Source organism: Triticum urartu, chromosome 2 (genome assembly GCF_003073215.2).
Source record: "Triticum urartu cultivar G1812 chromosome 2, Tu2.1, whole genome shotgun sequence".
NCBI classification, from domain to species: domain Eukaryota; kingdom Viridiplantae; phylum Streptophyta; class Magnoliopsida; order Poales; family Poaceae; genus Triticum; species Triticum urartu.
Window position 1 is genome coordinate 168,486,555 of NC_053023.1, and position 22,464 is coordinate 168,509,018.

General features: G+C 52.7%; 1 protein-coding gene across 1 annotated transcript in view; it reads left to right on the top strand.

Moving 5' to 3' along the window:
- Positions 1 to 21,939, top strand: part of LOC125536561 (insulin-degrading enzyme-like 1, peroxisomal) — a 32,339-nt gene extending 10,400 nt beyond the window's left edge. Inside the window, exons 18-26 of the mRNA XM_048699796.1 lie at positions 222 to 283; positions 4,060 to 4,164; positions 5,061 to 5,262; positions 5,860 to 6,068; positions 19,554 to 19,678; positions 19,796 to 19,847; positions 19,917 to 20,003; positions 20,104 to 20,226; positions 21,445 to 21,939. Coding sequence (XP_048555753.1) covers positions 222 to 283; positions 4,060 to 4,164; positions 5,061 to 5,262; positions 5,860 to 6,068; positions 19,554 to 19,678; positions 19,796 to 19,847; positions 19,917 to 20,003; positions 20,104 to 20,226; positions 21,445 to 21,696 — 1,217 coding nt within the window. The 3' untranslated portion in view covers positions 21,697 to 21,939. The remainder of the gene's footprint in view (positions 1 to 221; positions 284 to 4,059; positions 4,165 to 5,060; positions 5,263 to 5,859; positions 6,069 to 19,553; positions 19,679 to 19,795; positions 19,848 to 19,916; positions 20,004 to 20,103; positions 20,227 to 21,444) is intronic.
- The last annotated feature ends 525 nt before the right edge of the window (positions 21,940 to 22,464 follow it).

Genomic DNA, 22,464 nt, shown 5'->3' on the forward strand with positions numbered 1-22,464 from the left:
ACAATTGTGGGACGGGGCAGGGGTCGGTGGAGTTAAGATTTTTTTTGGGTGCCTACAGTCATCCTAAGACTGTTCCATACATCGTGAAACATTGATGGGTAAAGCACATAGTCACCCGATGACTTCTTGCTTCATGCTGTGCAGAGCTATCTCCTGATTATTTTGCGTTTTTTTTTTCATTGCCTGTTGCAATAATCCAGCTACTTTTGCTTTGCTTTTAGCTTATGATGCTGAAGTTGCTGGTCTTTATTATGCTGTTAGGCCGAACGACACCGGTTTTCAGGTTAGTTATGTTAAGTTGTAGAAGAAACTATTTTTTTCTTCATTGCTGATTCAGATGATGATTTGGTGTTAGTTGTTGTAGCAACCATATGGTAATGTAGTTGGACACTTTGAGTCGGCTTCCTGGTTGGTGTTAATTCCTTGCAGATATATTTTAGTTTCCATGTAATAGAGATCTCTTCCATTACAGATCATTCCTTAGTGCTCAAGTCTAGTCATCCCTCTAAAAATGGATATCAGTGTATCCATGTGAAATAAACAAGAATTTCGCCGCGTCATCAACGACCTCGCCTTAAAGGAGGTCTATCTCAATGGAAGCCGCTTCACGTGGTCGAACGAGCAGTCGCCGCCCACGCTGGTGCACCTGGACCGCGTCCTCTGCACCTCGGATTGGGAAGATGCGCACGGCGAGTGCCACCTCCGATGTCTCGCTTCGGTCGTGTCGGACCACTGTCCGTTGTTGCTGGATTGCTCCCCCATGCCGACGGCTCGCAAGCGCTTCCACTTCGAGGACTATTGGCTTCGGCTGGACGGCTTCCATGACACCGTTGCCACGGCCTGGAGCTCGGTGCACGACGACGACCCCTTCCGGAGGCTGGTCAAGCGCCTTCAGGCCACTGCCCGCCGCCTATCCAGCTGGAGCGCCAAGTCCACGGGCAACATCCGGGAGAAGCTTGTCATCTCCCGCGAGCTGATCCTGCGCTTTGACAAGGCGCGTGAGGACCGGGCACTCTCGCCTCCGGAGGAGTGGCTTCGCAAGCAGCTTAAGGTCACCTACCTGGGCATGGCTTCCATCGAGCGCACGATCGCCAGGCAGCGAGCCCGCATCGCGACTCTCAAGGACGGCGATGCCAACACGAGTTTTTTCCACAGGCAATGCTCCTTCCGACGGCAAAAGAATCGCATTCACAGTCTTGTCGTCGACGGCCAGGTGCTCACCGATCATGAGGAGATGGCCAGCGCGGCGTTCATGCATTTTGATGGCTTGCTGGGCACTGCCGTGGACCGAGAACACACGCTTGATCTCTCCCAACTCATTATACCCAGCGACCTCACATGCCTCGACGAGCCCTTCAGCCAGGAGGAGATATGGGAGGCCGTCAAGCGCATGCCAGCGCGAAAAGCGCCCGGGCCGGACGGCTTCACCGCGGAATTTCTGCGTGCTTGCTAGAGCATCATACGGCACGACATTTGGAGCGTGTTCGAGCTGTTGTACACGCTGCGCGGGCGCGGGTTTAGCAGGCTCAACCAAGCGCTGCTTACCCTGCTGCCCAAGCGCGCGGACGCTCAGCAGCTCGGAGACTACCGGCCGATCTGCTTGATCCACATAGTGGCCAAGATCTTCGCGAAGGTCCTGTCACTGCGTCTCGCCCCCAAGCTCGACAGCCTCGTCAGCCGCAACCAGAACGCGTTCATTGCCGGACGTACTCTTCACGACAACTTCACCCTTGTCCGGCAATCCCTCAAGATGCTGCACCAACTTGGCGCGCCCAGGATCATGCTCAAGCTCGACCTCACTCGTGCCTTTGACTCCATATCCTGGCCCTTCCTCTTTGAGGTGTTGCGCCAATATGGGTTTGGGGACCGATTCAGAGAATGGCTGGCCATCCTGCTATCCTCGGCAAGCACTCGGGTCATGCTCAACGGAGACCCCAGCCCGCCGATCTGGCACCGCCGCGGGCTGAGGCAAGGCGACTCCACCTCCCCACAGCTCTTCGTGTTGGCGGTGGACACTCTTGGAAGGCTGATGCGCCACGCCCTACAGTCTGACATCCTCCAGCAGCTACACCCCCGGCGTGCCATTCCGGTGATCTCTCACTACGCCGACGATGTGATGCTCTTTGGCCATGCCACTCTTGAGGAGGTATCCGCTGTCAAAGGCATCCTGGACGTGTTCGGCACGGCATCGGGGCTACGGGTGAACTACGCCAAGAGCTCGGTCACGATCATACATGGCGACGACTCCGCCGAGGGGCTGGTGGAGCTGCTTGGGTGCCCCGTCGCGACCTTGCCGGTCACCTACCTAGGCATCCCGCTCACCACCCGCCGCCCCTCTGCGGCTCAGCTGCAGCCCCTCGTCGATGCGGTGGCGGGCCGGCTCCCCTCGTGGAAGGCTTGGCTGATGAACAAAGCTGGACGACTTGCGCTTGTCAAGTCGGTACTCAACGCCATACCTATCCACCAACTCCTCGTGCTCGCGCCCCCAAAGAAAACCTTAAAGCAGCTTGAGAAGATCTAGCGTGGGTTCCTATGGGCCGGCCGTGTGGATGCTCTTGGTGGTCACTGCCACGTGAATTGGCGCCGGGTTTGCCGACCGCTTGAGTATGGTGGGCTGGGCGTCCGGGACCTGGAGCGCACTGGACTCTCACTACGGTTGCGCTGGCTATGGCTAGCTCGCACGGACACGGACAGAGCATGGCAAGGGCTAGACCTGCAATTCACTTCGGAGGAGCGCGCGCTCTTTTACGCCTCGACGACCATGGCCCTCGGAGATGGAAGGACCGCACTTTTCTGGGAAGATCGCTGGCTTGGCGGCCAGGGCGTCCGTGAGCTCGTGCCCATGCTCTTTCAGTGCATCCCCAAGCAGCGCCGGAAGACGAGAACGGTGGCGGAGGCCATGGCCAACAACCTATGGGCACGTGACATCCAAGGTCTGCTAGGCCTTCCTGAGATCGGTCAGTACCTCAAGCTTTGGCACTTGGTGCAGCACATCCAGCTGTCCAACGTGCCGGACAAGCTACTTTGGAGCTGGACCACTAGTGGCACATACACGGCCCAGTCATGCTACCGGGCAACATTCCATGGAGCGAGGGGCTGCCACTCTTGGAAGCTCATTTGGAGGACCTGGGCGCCGCCTAGAGTGAAGTTCTTCCATTGGCTGGCCTGCCAAGACCGCTGCTGGACTGCCGAGCGACTCGCGCGCCGCGGCCTGCAGCATCACCCGCGGTGCCTGCTGTGTGACCAGGAACCGGAGACGATCAGACACTTGATGCTCACATGCCCATTCACCAGGCAGACATGGCACGAGGTCCTATCTTGGCTGCGCTTGCCGGCGCCGACACCCGAGCACGATGATTCGCTTATGGACTGGTGGCTGCGTGCGAAGGAGTTCACACCGCCCACTCTACGCAAGGCGCTGAAATCCGCAGCGCTCTTGGTGCCGTGGATGATCTGGAAGCATAGAAATGCGTGCGTTTTTGACCATGTTAGCCCCTCGCTCAATGAGCTTCTAGACACGATTAAGGACGAGGCCCGATGTTGGGCAAAGGCCGGAGCTCAAGGGCTCAGGGTCGTTTTGCCATCATCTTGGGATGTCCACTGAGCCCATGGCGGCTGTGAAAATGCCTCCTAGGAGGAGGTAAATTCCCTATCTTTCCAATGCAATGAAACGCAAAAGCTATTTGCGTTTTCTCGAAAAAAAAATAAACAAGAAAAATATTTCTCTCTGTATATAGCTTAACCCCCCAAGTTCTCACATCCATGTCTGTTCTCTGGTCATCCACTGCAAGGTAGATATCTTATATGTACCAAGTTTCACATCAGGTACAGTGTTCGAAACATCACAATAGTTCTTATGGTGGAAAAGATCGAGCAAACTAACATGTGGTTCCTGTTAATTGTACTTGTTATTAAAAGCAATGGCCAGGTTGTATGCACACATCTTACTTATGATCATGGATGTTTTGGGATTTATTATTCAATAGTGTGCATATGATATGTGTCTTACTGAATTATTCTCTTTTTTTCTGAGCATCCAATATTTGTGATTGATTATAGGTTACTATGGTTGGCTATAATGACAAAATGAGAACCCTTCTGGACACTGTTATTGGCAAAATTGCAGACTTTGAAGTTAAGATTGACCGCTTTTCTGTGATAAAGGTAATGGCCAGTGGACCCAGTGTTTCAGTATAAGCTGTTTTCTGATTTTTGGTTATTAACTTGTCCTCTGGAGGCAAGTTCTGTTGTTATTTATTCTGCTGGGTAGGGAAATCAGATAACACGTAGGTGATTCGTTAATCCTTGCCAGAGTTACTTCTGTTGTGGAAAATGCAGTAATTAGATGCATAATATTTTTGGCGTGTGTATTATTATCAATACTTTTTCAAAGTGAACTTGGGAAAACACCATCTATTGCCTTCGAACTTGGTGGAGCTATATTTTTCTTTATTACTACAATTGTTATTTAATAAGCCTTTCCTACAGGAACTGTTCTTGCTTGGAGTGAATGCTCTTTTCCTCAACCATCGATGAATTCAAATTACATGCTAATATATTGTTGTATTAAAATACACATGAGTAGTTTAGCAATCATGTCACTGCTAGCTCTGTGCATTAATGCACCTTGTGAAGATTAGAACAATACTTATCATCTGGTGCTCTTTTTTATTAGGTTATTTTTTGGACAGAAAATGTTTGTATTTGACTATTTGTACAAAGGTGGTATTTGGCGGGTGAAGCCGAGTATGTATGCAATACAATTATGGCATATACATGGGCACATATGTTTATGTGTTATTATATTTCCATGGAGAGAATACAGAAAGGGTGCTGTTATATATGCATACCTGACCTTCTGTAGAATTTTAACTTGATTAAGCACAACATGGTTTTGGTTAGTATAGGGTGTTCTGGAAGAGGAAAATGAGCATCCAGACATTTTGTAATGCATTTTGGTGATTTTTTTTACGGTTTGCTTTCCCAGCGATGCAGTGAAAGCTAGAATAATATGCATCTTATATGATCTGAAAGGGTTTGTCTTCTGTTGCTGTTGCCAGGAAACTATAACGAAGGGGTATGAGAATTTTAAATTTCAGCAGCCATATCAGCAAGCAATGCACAATTGCACATTGATATTGGAGGAGCAAACTTGGCCTTGGGATGAAGAACTTGCTGCACTTTCTAATCTTGAAGCTCGCAATTTAGAGGATTTCTTGCCTCGTATGCTGGCAAAGACATTTATAGAGTGTTATTTTGCAGGTTTGTCAATACTAGACTGGAACATCTCTGTATTTGGTCATTAACTTATTTGATGCCTTTATTGTTCTCTCTATCTTTCTTTGGTACTCCCTCCATTTTGATTTTAAGGCGCATATTTAAGTTAACCTTCAAGTTATAGGGCACACAATAAGTTTTTAGCATTAGCTTACATATTTACCCCTCTAATTATATTATCTTTCTACTCCTAATTACAACAGGTGGGTACTACCCACCACACAGCAGCCCTATTAATCCCCACTTTCACCTCTGACCATTTGGTTCATGTCCCCATGAAGCCACCCATGTCCCTCTCTTTTCCCATCACAATATATGTCATGTTCGTGGGCAGCATTCTTTCATCCTGCCAACTTAAGTCTTCTTAATTTATACTCCCTCCGTCCGGAATTAGCTGACGCTCAAACGGATGTATCTAGACGTATTTCAGTACTAGATACATCCATTTGAGCGTCAACTAATTCCGGACGGAGGAAGTATGTGCTAGCCCTATAATTTAAAACAGAGTACTTTATTGAAAAAATGATTTGCTTTTTTGTATTGCTCTATGTCATTCTTAACTGTGCATGCAATTGATTGTAGGGAATATTGAACCAAGCGAAGCGGAAAGTGTTGTCCAGCATACTGAAGGCATATTGTTTAATTCATCCACAAGTGTTTGCAAATCATTACCACCGTCCCAGCATCTTACAAAGCGAATTGTTAAGCTTGAAAGGGGTTTGAGGTATTATTATCCAGCAATGTGCTTGAATCAGCAGGATGAAAATTCTTCCCTTCTGCATTATATTCAGGTAGATTTACCTTCTTGAAGCTGCTTGTTCTTCATTGTTTCTTTTAATCTCATGCGCATTCAGTTAATACTAGTTTAAAATACTGCTTCAGGCTAACAAGAATTAATGTTCATTAGGTTATCTGTTGTATCTACATAAAATAAATAAGGAATCTGGGAGTTCTATTTCGCTAAAGATGTGAGCTTTGTAGCTAGGCAGAAGTGGTAAAACCAAAAGAAAATATGATAGCTGATCAAACATAGCATGAGTGCATACAATAATAACAGAACGAAATAAATACGTTACAGAACCAAAAATTGGAGTGAAGAGCATGACAGAAAAATACAGCTGGAGACTACATTAGTCATTATTTCTTAGAGAATGTGCAAAAGCTTTCCATACCTTTCCACTAAGCGAAGCAAAGGTATGGCTCCGCTCCTAGCGCTCCTCCCGCTCCCCTAGCTCCCCACGCCACCAACCTCGCCGCCGCCGACTCCACGATGGTAGCCCTCCTCCCTCAGCCCACCATGGCGCCTCCCTCCCCCGCCGGCTCCCTCTCCGATGAGCGCGTCTCCTCCGGCAGCAGCCGTTGGTCCTGGTCCGGGTCCAACAGCGCGGCTTCCGCTCGCTCCTATCGGGACGTCGCCCGGACCCCACCGCCCGCCCCGCCCGCCTGACGTGTGGCTCCCGTGCCGGCGACCAGCGGCCCTGCGCCGGCGGCCCCTAGGCTGCCTGCCGCCGCCCGCCTCGGGCCCCACTTCGAGGTGCACCGCATCTCGTACGGCGCCACGATGGACGCCGACGGCTAGCAACAACCGCGTCGCTGGAACCGACGTCGACCTCGCCGTGCTCCGGAGCCGAGCCCCGTGCCGCGGCGCCAGCGCAGCCCACCCCCTGAGGAGCTCGTCGGGCTCTGCTTCCACAGCCTCGACCCCCGTCACCGAGTACGCGACTGCACCAATGACATCCGCTGCAGGCGCTGCCTCATCTCCGGCCATGATTCCCGCGGATGCGATGACTACCACCGTCGCGGCCCGCTCGCCGCCCCAAGGTCGACCGCGACCCTCCCGCCGCCCCAAGGCCTGCTGCACCCCAGCCCCCGTCCCCTGCTCCGGCAGTGCACGTGAATGCCGCTGAACCCGCGCGCATCATCATGTCGCGCTCTGTTGAGATGGAGGATGCGGAAGAGGTGCTGAGCCGGGCCATGGTGGCCACCATCATGGGAACGCGGCCCTAGGGGTCCGCCGATGAAGTTGCCGAGCTCCTCTACTCCATGTTCGGTTTCGAAGATGGCGACTTCACCACCCACCTCCACAAGCCTGAAGATTTCCTGATCATCTTTGGATCCCGCGCTTCCAAAGACCGCATGAACGGTGATCACTACATCCGCAACCCGCGCTTCTCCCTGTCGCTACGCCCATGGTGCAAGCTTGCCCATGCTGGCTTCGGTGGGTTCAAGCTTCGTGGCATCCACGCCCAGGCCTGGCACTTGGCGACAGCGGAGCACATTCTCGGGACCAGCATGTGGATCGAGCGCCTCCACCCTCAGACGCGGTCTTGTGCCGACCTGGCCACGTCCCGCCTCTCCGGACACGCGCACGACCCTGCTGCCATTCGCCGCGCCGCCACGCTGGAGATCGTCGAGGTTACTCCGGGCCGCACTGCCTCCTCCGCCCCAACTGTCACCACCCTCACGTAGCCCATTGCCAACGCGCTCGTCCACTCCGAAGCTGCCCATGCTTGTGCCCCCGCCAGCCCTGTAGCTCGCCCAGACGGAGAGGGGGATGGCAATGGGAACGGGGCTGACGAGGACGCGGCCGACCCTGGACCTGAACGCGGCCGTCCATGCCGCCGCGGTCGCAAGCGCCGCCGCACTGCCGCCGCACCGGAGGGACGCGCTGACGGCATGGCAGTTGACGCCTCCAGTTGGACGCACCCCCGTGGCCGGCAACGCGCAGATGGTGTCGCCCTCGCAGATCGCTGGTCCGGAGCATGCACCGCCGCGCGTACACCCGGTGCATGGACGCTTGGCCCACCTCCCATGACGACGGCTGCCCTCCTCGTCACAAAGCCAAAAGAGGAAAGAGGAGTAAAGAAAAAGCGAGAGAGCTTCGCCACAAATACAATGTGCGCTCCATCCTGCTCTGCAGTAACGAGGTGCAGGTCGACTGCCACCTTTTCCTTGAGAGCTTCGCCACAAATACAATGTGCGCTCCGTCCTGCTCTGCAGTAACAAGATGCAGGTCGACTACCACCTTCTCCTTCGGAGCTGCGCCACAAATACAAAAGTTGTCTCGAATGAAGAACGATTCTCACTCGACGGGGGATTCATGAAGATATTTAACGATAAACCAAGTTCAGATAAATCCTAAAGGTTCCGGACCACAGATCGAAGTGCTCGGGCTTTCAGCCCGAAAGAGTTTAACGGTTACAAAAACCACTCGGCATCCCGAGGCAAATTTAAGGTGAGGCATAAAAGTTTGTTCACTCCGCGGGAGGAGGACTAGCAGGCTCGACGAACTCGTCTAGGTCGACGCCGTCGGCGATCCGAGTGGCTGCAGCGATGAAAGTCTCCATAAAAGATCGGAAGTCATGCTTCTGGGTGTTGGCGACCTTGATTGCCGCTAGCTTATCTTGACACACCTCCTTGCAATGGACGCGAACCAGAGACAGGGCCACATCAGCTCCACACCGGGCAGAAGATTTCTTCCACTCCTGCACTCGATCAGGGATTTCGTTAAGTCGAGTCATCAGGGACTCGAGATCATTCTGGGGCGTGGTCTCTGGCCAAAGTGCCGGGTCGATTCGCGACATGGCGACCTTCAGTCGAGCCAAGTAGTCCACGACACCGTCGATGCGGGATTCCAATCGGAGCAGATTCATGGCAGTTTCATCTTTACGGGAGAATTGATCGGGTCCAAACCTGGCTCAATCCGCCCAGTCTCCTCCTCGAAGTTCTGGCAAAACTCTACATTCACGATCCAAGGATAAGTCAATTTTTGTACACTGAGTCAACATAAAAAAATCAGTCGGAACAAAATGTGCACCTTCAAGCTTGATGAACAACTTCTTGGCAAGGCTCCTCAGATAGCTCTCCAGATCGTCTCTCCTGCGAGCAATGCTTTCCATCTTCTCGCCCAGGATGAGATTCTCCTTCCAGCGTGAGCACTCCTTGTTGGCGTCATTCAGAGCAGATTTCAGCCTGGTATTCTCTTCTTCCAACTAGCCGACCGAAACCAGTTTCTGTTCAGCTAGAGCGGTTCTGTCGTCAGCCTCCTTTCGAGCAGCATTCAAATTCTGATCCTTCTTCGCCAGAGCTTCCCTCAGTTTTTCTACAAAGAAATGATGCCTGATTCAGAAAGAGCAGAAGGGTACTCAAGCTTAAGACAGACCAGTCGACAAATTCGTTTTACCAGTGGCGTCATCCTTGACCCTTTGCAGCTCTGTCTTGGCCAGCTCCAAGTCAAGGTTCAGTTGGATCTGCTGTTTCTCCAAGTCAGCAAAGCGAGCTCCAAGATCACAAGATTTCTGAAATCAAAGGGGAGAAGTTATTTTTACAGCGAAAAACAACAAAGTCAATAAGTACTAAGGCTACGGTCGACTGCCCGCAGTCCACCATAGCCTCGGGGACTACACCCAGTGGGTGCACTTTGCGTGCCCCCATCGGTTCTGATCCCACTCGACCGGCCCGCCGGAGTCGAGTGCAGGGAGTAAAAAAAAAGAAGAGAGAAAGAACTCAGACCACAGTCGACTGCCAGCAGTCGACCGCGGTCTCGGGGACTACATCCAGTGGGTGCACTTGGCGTGCCCCCACCGATTCTGACCCCACTCGACCAGACCGAGTGGAAGAGACAAACTATCAGTTCGGTTTACACTCGACAAAATACAAAGACTACAGTCGACTGCCTGCAGTCCACCGTAGTCTCGGGGACTACACCCAGTGGGTGCACTCAGCGTGCTCCCACTAATTCAAAGTTCAATCAAGGCACCCAGTGGGTGTACTAACGCAAAGATTTTCGGAGCAAATATTTTCGGAAAGAGTCTTTAGATATCATATCCTAATAGAACAAGCGGCGACCAACTAACCTGAACGTTGCTTTGGAGAGCCGAGCTGGCGTCGTAGGCAGCCTGACTGGCGTCCCGCACCATCTTCATCTTCTCCATCATGACGCCCGCCTGGCGTATAGCTTCCCTGGCAGCATTCACTTCGTCTTCTGGGACATGATGGGTCGCAAAAACTGAAGGTGGGTCGACAGGGGCCTGAGCAGTCAACGAAGAAGGCAAGGCACTCGACAGTGGCACGACAAAGGTAACAGAACCCCGATTGGCGTCGCCAGTGTCTTGAACAACTGGTTCCGCCCTCGGCGTCGACTGTAGCGCCTCGCTTGCAGGAGCTTGCCTATTCTTCCTCGTCAAAGACCTCTTGGGCTCTTCATCATCATCGGGGAGGTTAATAATGTTGGGAGCTGTGCAAAGTTCAATTGCCAAAATCACGTCACCCAATGATGCACATTGCAGTTGAATCGACCGAACAAAGACAGTATGGCAGAAATCATACCCAGATTAGAAGTGACCACATCCTCCATCACCTCATCATCGTCCCTGTAAGCTGAGGTCCCGGAAGTGGCAGCGCTGACGGTTCCAAAGTTCGTCCAGTTAAAACAAGAAAAACAAACAGCGCGGAGCATCGAGTGAATACAAAGAGAGACACTCACGCGGAAGCGACGGGGATATCAATCTTGATCTTCGGCAACGCCTTCCGAGTCTTCGGCTCTGCAACTTTGGGGTGCTTTGGCGCCTTCTCAGTCGGGGTTGGTGAAGAGATCCGAGGACGCTTCGAAGACTGACCAGCCTGAGCAGTTGCCTTTTCGCGGGTGCTCGGTCGTTCTTGGTCAAGCTTGGATCGCCTCTCCCTGCGAGGGGGCGACTCGACTTCTTCTCCATCGCTTGAGTCGTCGCTTCCTCCATCCCCTTCACCGTCGGAAGTCCACTCGCCACTGTCGCCGCCACTCGCCTCGCCTTCCAGAGCTTGCTCTTGCTCTTCGTTGGACATTGAATACATTTCGATAATGGCCTGAAAGAAAGCAGGGAGAACAAAGTCAGTCGACGCAGTATAGGCAGCTGCGCGAGTGAATTCAGATTACAAGCAAAAACTCAGAATCAGACCTTCTCTGGTGCATGAGACTGGTCGAATGGGGGAACTCTCCTGGCTCCCCTGGGGTTATCCTTGTTTCCGGTAATGCCCGACAGCCACTTCTCTAGTGTGTCGTCATCGACCTCCTCCGGGTGAATCCGAGTGGAGTCTTCAAGACCCGAATACATCCACATCGGATGGTCTTGGGCTTGAAGAGGTTGGATGCGCCGCTGAAGGAAGACCTCCAAGAGATCCATACCGGTGACCCCGTCACGGATAAGCTGGACCACTCGCTCGACCAGCACCCTCACCTGCGCTTTCTCCTCCGGGAGCACCTTCAAAGGGGATGGTTTCCTCACTTGGTCCATGGTAAAGGGAGGGAGGCCAGTCGACTGCCCTGGCGTCGACTGGTCTTTACAGTAAAACCAGGTCGACTGCCATCCGTGAACTGAGTCGGGAAGAATCATGGCCGGAAAAGAGCTTTTCCCTCTCATCTGGATACCAAGACCCCCACACATCTGGATCACTTGAGTCCTCTCGTCACTCGGATTAGCCTTTTTCACTGTCTGGGAGCGACAAGTGAAAATATGCTCGAAAAGACCCCAGTGAGGCCGGCAACCCAGGAAATTCTCACATGAAGAAATGAAAGCGGCGAGATAAACGATTGTGTTGGGAGTAAAATGGTGGAGTTGTGCCCCAAAGAAGTTCAGAAATCCTCGAAAGAAAGGGTGAGGAGGCAAGGAAAATCCACGGTCGACGTGGGTGGCAAGAAGAACGCGCTCACCCTCCCGGGGTTGCGGCTCGGATTCCTTCCCCGGAAGCCGCGCCGAGTCATAGGGGATCAGCCCTCCCTCGGCCAGGTCGTCGAGGTCTTCTTGGGTGAGCTTCGAGTGGATCCAGTCGCCCTGGATCCAGCCCTTCGGCAGGCTGGTTCGCGAGGAGGATCCACCCAGACTGGTCGCCTTCCCCTTCGACCTCGCCGTCGCCTTCTTTGCCCGCTCCAGAGCCGCCGTCTTCTCCTTCCCCATCGTCGCCGGCGAGACGCGTACGGAACGGTGGCGCTAGGGCGAGAGCGAGCGCAGCGGAGGAGCGTGAAGAGGAGAAGAGATAATGGGGACGCACTGTTCGAGGGACCCCGGTCCAACGCCTTATATGAGGCCGCTTCCGAGTGGCTGACTGGTAGGCCCGGGCGGTTCTGTCAAATCTCGTAACAATCGCGCGCGTGATACGTGGCGAAAAAGGTGGCGCGGGGATCGAGGCGGCTCCGCTCTATCCCATCCGATTACTGCGGCCTCCCTCGTCCCGCGCGCTTCCCAAAATTCGGATCCCGCGAAATCTGCGGGCAGCGGAACAACTTGTCGGACCAAAGATCTCCGCACCGTCACTCGAAGCCTTTCAAGTAAAGAAACTCACTCGACAAAAACCTAAGAATGGATCAAGGCGACTGGAAAGGAAGTCGCTGCCATCGCTCAGGTTCATTGATCCGAAACAAGAAATGCTCACGGCATGAAAAATGAGTCGGAGAAGTGTTCAATCCCTTTCCCACTCAAACCTCGATCCATTCGGGGGCTAATGATGAAGCTATGTACCTAGGGTAGGGGCATGGACCTGTCCAAACTGACCTACCCAAGGACATCTCCAGAAGAAATCATCTTTCAATCGACTTGGAGGTGTTCCACTCGACAGACTCGAAGATACTCGACCAAGAAGCAACCACTCGACCAAGACCAAGCCACTCGACAGTCAAGAGACCTAAAGGCACTTCGCATGCTAACGGTCGTGCCTGGGGATCCCGACAGGCTATCCTCATGCAGCGGGCCCCCTGACCCACAACCAGAGGTGCTCCCAACCCCTCCTGCCGTCACGGCTGATTCACTGTCGGGGCCTACATCTTTCCCTACTGCAGCTGGGCAAGCCAGCCCCCACACCATCGATGCTGCGCGGGACGATGCGCGAGAAGATGCGAGTCATGCTCAAACCACCGCCCCAGATTCTCCCCCAGCTCTTGGGCGAACTTTGGATGCTTCTGGTACTGAACTGCCGGGCCTCCAAACCGCTACGGCCCAGCCGGCCCATGACCACGTGCAGATCCTGCCCAGGCCACAAGGCCCTGATGAACGAACGCCACCGCTCCCTGACGACCCGGCTGTTGAAGACATGCAGCCTGCGTCCCCGCCCACCGTGCGCAGCGCGGCCCGCTTCGCCACACCTTCGGTCATGCTCCGCCGCTGTCGGCCAAGCGCAGCCACGACAAGTTCCTGGACCTTGGGCGATTTCCTCGCTGCGGCCACGAAGCAACTCAACCCCATCCTCCCCACCCTAGGTCGCAAGCAACGCCAACAACCACTCAACTTTGCGCCGCCAAGGCGAGGGCGCTCTACTTCCACAACGAGGGCCAAAGCTGCCGTGCCGCCCACTGCCGAGCGCCGCGCACAGGTTTAGCTGCTGCGCATACTGGGCATTGTCGGCGTTGATCAGGTGATCACCCCAAAAGCAATGAAGGCCTATGACGACCTGTTCGTTGCACCGATCCCCAAAACCGCCCTCGTAGCCATCGCCGCCCTAGTTGGGCGCGAGCTGCCTGCTGACCCATCTACGGTGCCGATCACCACTGTGATTGCTGGCAGCCCGATCGAGGCTTGATCGTGTGGCCCTCTCCCGTCGATCACGTCTTCATGGATCACAACCCGAAGATCATAATATGGAATGTGCGTGGTCTCAATGCTCGCGCCTGGCGCACCGCGATTCGTTCGCTCATTGTACCCACGAACGCGTCCACTGTCTGCCTCCAGGAAACTAAGATGGAGTTTATCTACTCGTCCACTGTCCTGGAAACTCTTGGATCAGACTTTGATGACTACTTATACTTGCCTGCGACCGGCACCCGCGGCGGTATACTGCTGGCCTGGATTAGAAGACTGGTAACGATCAGCAACCACTCGTTCACCACTAACACGCTGTCCGCCCGGGTGTCGACCACTCACAGCGCTGCTCCCTGGTGGCTCACCATCGTCTACGGGCCGCAGCAAGACAACGACAAGATCGCGTTCCTCCAAGAAATCCGCGACGTCCACTCCAACTGTGTTGGCCCTTGGATGCTTTGCGGCGATTTCAACTTGATCTATTGCAACGAGGATAAGAACAATGGAAACCTCAACCGACGCATGATGGGGCGCTTCCGACGCGTCATCAATGACCTCGCTCTCAAGGAGGTATACCTCAATGGTCGGCGCTACACCTGGTCGAATGAGCAGACGCCCCCAACCTTGGTCCACCTCGATCGCGTCCTCTGTACCGCGGACTGGGAGGAGCAGCACGGCGATTGCCACCTTCGATGCCTGGCCTCGGTCGTCTCTGACCACAGCCCCCTCCTCGACTGCTCGCCCCTACCCCCAGCGGGTCGACGCTTCTACTTTGAAGATTATTGGACACGGATCGAGGGATTCCAGGACATGGTCGCGGGCGCATGGCATTCCGTGGACGGCGCAGACCCGTTCCGCTGCATCATGCGACGCATGCAAGCCACCACACGCATGCTCACGAGCTGGAGTGCGCGCACCGTGGGGAATATTTGCGACCAGCTCGCGATCTCGCGGGAATTGCTGTTGCGATTTGACACCGCCCAGGAGCTTCTACATCTGACACCGCACAAGGACTGGCTACATAGGCAGATCAAGCTCTCCTACCTTGGCCTCACCTCGCTCGAATGAACCCTGGCGCGCCAACACGCGCGCATCGCATCGCTCAAGAATGGGGACGCGAACACCTCCTTCTTCCACCGCCAGTGCACCTACCGCAAGCAGAAGAACAGGATTCATACTCTGACGGTTGAGGGCGCCACTCTAACCGACAAAGCAGACTTGGCCGCTGCGGCCTTCGCGCACTTCGACTCCTTGCTTGGGACCGATCACCCCCAGGATTGCGCCCTCAACCTCGAGGACCTCATCACGCCATCCAACCTCGACGACCTGGACGCCCCCTTCTGCGAAGACGAGATATGGCAAGCTGTCCAGCGGCTGCCGATGCGCAAGGCGTCCAGCCCAGACGGCTTCACCACAGAGTTCCTGCGCTCCTGTTGTCCTATCGTGAAGCACGACCTTGTTCGCGTCTTCCAGCAGCTATATGCGCTACAAGGATTCAGCTGCTTGAACCAAGCGCTGCTTACGATGATCCCAAAGCAAGCTGATGCAGCCAGGCTGGGTAGTTACAGGCCCATTAGCCTAATCCATCTCGTCGCGAAGATCTTCGCAAAGGTGTTGTCCCTTCGACTAGCACCCAAGTTGAACGAGCTAGTCAGCCCCATTCAGAACGCTTTCATCCCGGGACGAAGCCTTCACGACAATTTCGTGCTTGTCCGGCAATCGGCGCGCCTTCTTCGTCAGCTGGGCGCCCCGCGCATCCTCCTGAAGCTGGACCTTGCACGGGCTTTTGACTCTGTGTCATGGCCGTTGCTATTTGAGGTCTTGCGCCGGTATGGTTTCAGCGATCGCTTCCTCGGTTGGATTGCCACTCTGTCGTCGGCAAGCACTAGGGTTCTCCTCAACGGCGTGCCGGGACCCGCGATCTGGCACCGTTGCGGGCTTCGTCAAGGCGACCCTGTGTCACCACAGCTCTTCGTGCTTGCCGTCAACACATTGGGGCGCCTCTTTCATCGCGCGGCCGAGCTCCAACTCCTGCAGCAACTGCACCCTCGCCGCGCGCTCCCTGTCCTCTCGCTATACGCGGACGATGTCATACTCTTCTGCCACCCCACGATGCACGACACACTCGCCGTCCGAGAAATCCTGCAGCTATTTGGCCAGGCGTCAGGCCTTCGGGTCAACTTCCTGAAGAGCACGGCTACGATGATCAAATGCGATGGCGACATGGCTGCCCCGGCCATCGCCAACCTTGGCTGCCCTATCGCGAAGCTGCCCATCACCTACTTGGGGATCCCACTCACCCTTGGACGCCCATCCACTGCACAGCTGCAACCCCTCGTCGACAAGACCGCTGGCAAGCTCCCCACCTGGAAGGCGCACCTCATGAACAAGGCCAGACGCCTTGCCTTTGTGAAATCAGTGCTGAGCGTGATCCCCATCCACCAACTTCTGGTGCTCGCGCGGCCGAAAAAGATCCTTAAGCTCGAATAAATCCAGCGAGGATTCCTCTAGGCTGGCCGCGCCGAGGCGAATGGCGGCAACTGCCACGTCAACTGGCAACGCGTCTGCCGCCCGACCCGGCTTGGGGGCTCGGAGTGCACGACCTGGAGCGCACGGGCTTGGCCTTGCGCACAAGATGGCTTTGGTTCACCCACATGGACGACAACAGGGTATGGTCTGGCCTCGACCTCCAATTCATTGCTGCGGAGCGCTTCTTCTTCGCGTCCACCACCATGATCCTCGGCGATGGCTAGCGTGCGCTGTTTTGGGAAGACCGTTGGCTCAACGGGCGTGCCATCTCGGAACTCGCGCCACAGCTGCACGCCCTCATCCCCAAAAAACGCCGCAAGAGCAGGACGGTGGCTGACGGGCTGCATGCGCACCAATGGGCATCGGACATACAGAGCACCCTTGGCATCCGCGAGATTGGCCAATACATGCTTACTTGGCAGGCGATCGAGCACATCACACTCACTGCCAAGCCGGATCGCCTGCATTGGAAGTGGAACGCGGCAGGTACCTACACAGCCCAGTCCGCCTACCTCGCCACCTTACATGGCTCGACCTCTTGCCCTGCTTGGAAGCTCACACGGAAGGGCTGGGCGCCCCCGCGAGTGAAATTCTTCCACTGTCTTGCCCAGCTGGGACGTTGCTGGATGGCCGACCGCCTTGCTCGTCGCGGACTGCTGCACCCTCCCCGCTGCCCGCTTTGCGACCAAGCGCCTGAATCAATCCAGCACCTAATCCTGGAATGCCCCTTCTCCAAGCAAGTATGGCACGAGATATTGTCCTGGCTGCGCTTGAGATGCAGTGTGCCCTCCACCGAGGGATCCCTATCAGAGTGGTGGTGCTCAGCGCGACGAAACACACCCAAACCCATGCAAAAAGGCCTTACCACCGCAACCCTGCCGATCCCTTGGATGACGTGGAAGCATCGCAATGACTGCGTGTTCAACGACGCAACCCCATCGACCAACGCACTGACTGCACGGATCAAAGAAGAAGCCAAACTCTGGGCACCGGCTAGAGCCCGTGGCCTGCGTGCCATCCTCCCACAAACCTGGGACGTACACTGATTCATGCCTGTAATCGTTCCTCCTAGGAGGCTGTAACAAACTCTATCTTTTCAATACAAAGAAACACAAGCCTTTTGCGTTTTCTCGAAAAAAAAGCGAAGCAAAGGTTTATACTCCCTCCGTCCCATAATATAAGAGCGTTTTTTACACTAGACTAGTGTAAAAAACGCTCTTATATTATGGGACGGAGTCTAGTGTAAAAAACGCTCTTATATTATGGGACGGAGGGACTAACATATAAGACCACTAACTTAGGCTAAAAAATAACGAAAATCAAACCTTGTCAGCATCCTCTTGTGGGCTGTCCATGCATGTCAACTATCCAGACAGCTCCTGGGTGTGAGAGACTAATGTCATAACACTATTGGTTGCCATATGGATGTTGTTAAGCTTCATGCACTAGCCAACGCAACAAAAAGTCCAAACAGTTGTGAAGTTATCAGTGCGTTGTAAAGTCTCCCTATTCATGCAACAGCAATTTCCCTCTGATATCTGAGGCTTCTAGTTAGTCCATTCTTATAGTTTTAGAGACAACATAATGAGATACAACCGACACTTTAGACTCAAACATGTTATCAATGCGGTGTCATGCGTACAAGAGTCCTCACAGCTATGTACCGCGCACTAGTGTTAAGGCCACAGATGTTCCACACAACTGAACTGGGCCTCAGCTATTAAGCCTCTGCAATTCATACTCACTGACGGCAGAGAGCGCCAAAGATCATAAGTCGAAATCGGCGTCACTAGCCAGCTGTAGCAATTGGTGATTGCGTCAATATCTTTTGTTAAATAGTGTCTCATTTGAAAGCTGCTCATCCTTGAGAAGGCCAAGCTTCCGCAGTAAGTTCATTGCTTATAGCTTTCAGCACTGAGCTTGCCAAGCTGGCTGGTGATCCTCAAGCCACAATGAACCTCTAGTGCGCTGAGCCTCCGGCGAGATAACAGTTGTAGATGGAGCACATTGGTCTTCATGCAGCTAACAAATTCGCCAGCATCGTGGAAGTTGCGCAGTCAAGGAAGGTAGAAAGCCCATGTCCACCCCCACTTGTACGCCCAAAGGGCTGGCGGTTTGTGAAGGTTGTGATGCCGTCACTATTGGACGTGGATAACTCCACCTGTAGTGATAGAACAACCACCAATAGGGGTCTGCTGGTCTGCTGCTATGGGTCCACGGGAAGCTTCACCAGGACATGACAGGCAGCAGTCAGCCCCTGGTTCAAGGTGGACATGTTGGCACCCTTGCCGAACCAGCTAGGTTCGCTGGTTACTGGCGACTGGGGTTGCGTCCCTGCGGTCACTTACACATGCTCCAGAAAAGCAGCATGTAAGCCAACGAATGTCTCTGGGGCGATGCTGAGGGGGGCGAATGCCTGGGATGAGGGTTCGTAATGCCTGCAGGATGGTAGCTAAACAATGTTCCATGTATTCAGACTAGAGAGGTCGTGGTCAGCGAGCATTGATGATCTAGGCTCTTGCTCGTCAAAGTTTGTGTCTTGTCGTCCGGTGGTGAGTGAAGCTGCTTGCTGTCATGGGCCCAATGCCCTAGCTCCAGGCACCTAATGCAACAAGTGTGTAGCTTGCACTCCGCTCTGCTGGGCAATGGTCCTTTCCCAGGCACTTGGGCGCCATTGTGGCCCTCTCGCTCTGCAGTGGGGGCGCGCTGGGCACTCCATGAGGCTTCCTTTTGGATTCCTCCAACTTGCCTTCCTTGCTAGGGTGACATTCACCACTGGTGGTGGTGACATAGTGCACCTCTGACTGAAGTTGATGGGTGGCAGCCATGAACTGAGAGACCTGGTGCCCTGGCAAATGGGCAGATGTGCCTTCCTTCATATGACCCTTGCTCATTCAGTGTCACGGTATCCCTTGCCACAGAGTATAACCGAACCTGGTCCAGTGTGCTATGTTATCCTGTATCCACTCGTGCTATGTGCATGTTTTTCCAACAGCTAGGCGAAGAGCAGATCGTGTCACTTTACGTGGTCGAAAGTACAATTTACTCTTTAGTTTTATGGTTTCTCTTCACTCTCTGAACTTCAGTTCTTTCGTGAAATAAGCATCTTTGCAGTATCTCAAATATGTAGTATTTCTGTGAAAAGATAGATGCAAAACAAGGCAAACTACAAATGCTATAACAATGTTTCCCTCGCTGCAGATTCATCAGGATGATCTCAAACAAAATGTCCTACTTCAGTTGCTTGCTGTTGTAGCTAAGCAACCGGCTTTTCACCAATTACGTTCGGTCGAGCAACTTGGTTACATAGCACTGCTTAGACAGAGGTATGGTGCCCTTGTTTTGATTATATTCTTAATTGTGTAATAATGTACTATGTTCTTTGCTTTGGTTTTGTATAAATGTTACTAATTATAGCTGACCATGCAATTCTATTTACCCAGAAATGATTCAGGAGTCCGTGGGTTGCAATTTATAATCCAGTCAACCGTGAAGGTACATATATTTTCTGTCACAATTCCATTCGCGTAGCTATTCTCCTGTGCTAATAAATTTGGTTGACAGGATCCATCCAATCTGGATGCCAGGGTTGAAGCTTTCCTGAAGATGTTTGAAGTCACACTACACGAAATGCCTGATGCAGAATTCAAGGTTAGATGAACCCTGGAACTAGTATTCATTGACAGCATGCTGTAGCTTTCTTAGATTTGTCTAATCATTTATTTTAAACAACGTATGGCTCAACTTGCAGAGTAATGTCAATGCTCTCATTGGCATGAAACGGGAGAAATACAAGAACATAAGGGAGGAATCAGCATTCTTTTGGGGGGAGATTTCTCAAGGAACACTGAAATTTGATAGAAAGGAAACAGAGGTATGTCTTAGTTGTTGAGGGAAAGTTGTACTTGAACCCTGCTGTTTTTTGACGCCAAAATAGCCCTCTGAATTACGAGACAAGGTAACCAGCCTTGTCAAGTATTGAAAACCGTTACAACCCCCCAGCATGGTTGGGGAGGCGGTATTGCATATGTGGCATGTGACAAAGCTCTCTGATTTGGAGCTGACATGAGAGAGGCCCACATATCATTGTAGTTGCCTATTTTTAAATACTCCCTCCGATCCAAGTGTCATGGTTTTAGTTCAAATTTGAACTAAAAAACACGACACTTGTTTTGGATCTAAGGGAGTATTTTTCTTCATCTCCATCCCTTCACCGATTCTCTCTCTCTCTCTCTCTCTCTCTCTCTCTCTTTCTGGGTGTACTGCCCAGGTTTGCAAGTTCTTGATGATGGTGAAAACGAAATGGCCTTAGCCGATGTGAGTCAAATGGTGGTGGCATACATAGAGACGTGGTGTGGCGCATTGGTCGTGGAGACAAGAGGCGAAGGGACATGGAGGTGACATTGTGTAGGGAGCTTTAAGAAGACCGCATGAACACGGGTACAAGGTAGGTTAGACAAAAATGACCGTCCAGTCTGTATGCCCAGAGAAGGGCAGATAGGGAGATCAGCTGCATCCATCATTTTAGCCAGCACAGGCAGATGGCCCTTTTTGGGCAGGAAGTGAAGCAGTCAGATCCTTCTCATCAAACTAGAGTGCACAATCAAGTTACTGATCACCCACCGTACTCAAATCTCCATCATCTGCACCATCTCCTCTCAGATTAGGGATTTGGCTGTCACTGGCTGGGTCTGCTGCCTTCGGGGGTGGGTTGCAGCTGCTCCATCGATGTGCACAGCTTTTTCTTTGACTCTGTGTGGATATGAACAATGGGCTGCGGCTGCTTGCAGTGTCAGTGAGGAAGAATTGAACAGTGAAAGGAGAGAATAGCATGTTGTGCCCACTGGTCACACCATGCGTGCAAAACCACCCTGTGAAGCACCTTAGAATATAGTGGAATAAGGTTATTTGTAACTGTTTTTACAAACATTAGGGGCCTGGTTACCTGGGTTTAGGGTTCAGGGGGTCATGTAGACTTGTTCGTTTGTTTAATGTGTTGTGCTTGCGGATGTCGTTTTCTTTTTTGAGGAAAAGGCAGTCGTTTTCTGTTTTGGGGTGTTGTTTTTGAATGCTTGGATTTCTGCAATTGCAGATTGCTGCACTGGAGGAGCTTAAGAAGGAAGAGCTGATAGAGTTCTTCGATAATCATGTCAAGGTTGGCGCACCAGAAAAGAAGATCCTTAGCATACAAATCTATGGTGGTCTCCATTCCTCCGAGTACGAAAAGATTATTCATGATGCCCCGCCACCACATTCGCATCGAATAACTGATATATTCAGCTTCAGGAGGTCGAGACCTTTATATGGTTCATTCAAAGGTGGTGCTGGTCAGATGAAGCTATAGGACAACTTCGTTTCGGGTCATATTTACATGTCACTTGAATTGTTCCTACTATAGAAAATAATGTGTGGGACAAATGTTCGCACTTTTGGCTAGGCTGAATATATTCCATACCGAATCTGTCATATCAGTTTGAAATTTTACATGTTGTAATTCTTTTTTATACTGATTATCAGACCTGAAAGTGTTTGACTGGCATACATTCTACACCTGTTTATATCATGAATCAGAGCATGTAGTTAGCAACCCGCTGAGCACAAGTCAGAAGTAGAGTCTGCTATTGGTTACTATGCTTTTTTTTTTCTGAACTTATTTGGTTATTTAAAGGTCACCCAGCCACACCAAACATAGTTGCATATATTATGTAAATGCAGCGATTGCCATCGCTTATACCAGAGGGAGGGTGTGGCCGCCGTGCGTATTGTTTGGCCGTGCCGGCGTGTGCTGCCACTGCTGTTCTTTTCTGGGTCCCCTGACGGTCGTGTTGCCGCTTATTTCCACGCTGGCTTTGCACGTCATGTGTTCGATCAAATGCGTAGACAGTTTAGATGGATATAAATGGGGACTTTAAAGGGCTACTGTTGGATGACCGGCGCCAGCCCGACCCGCTCGCGGGCACGAATAAATGAGGTGTCCGTCCCCTTTGAGGTATAGCCTCGGACTCGGACGTGAAAGCGACGGGAGAGCACGAGAAGCGCTTTACACGCCAGGTACCGAAGGAGGCGACGAAGGATACAAAGAGCCCCCGGACAAACTGACAGCCCAATTTTG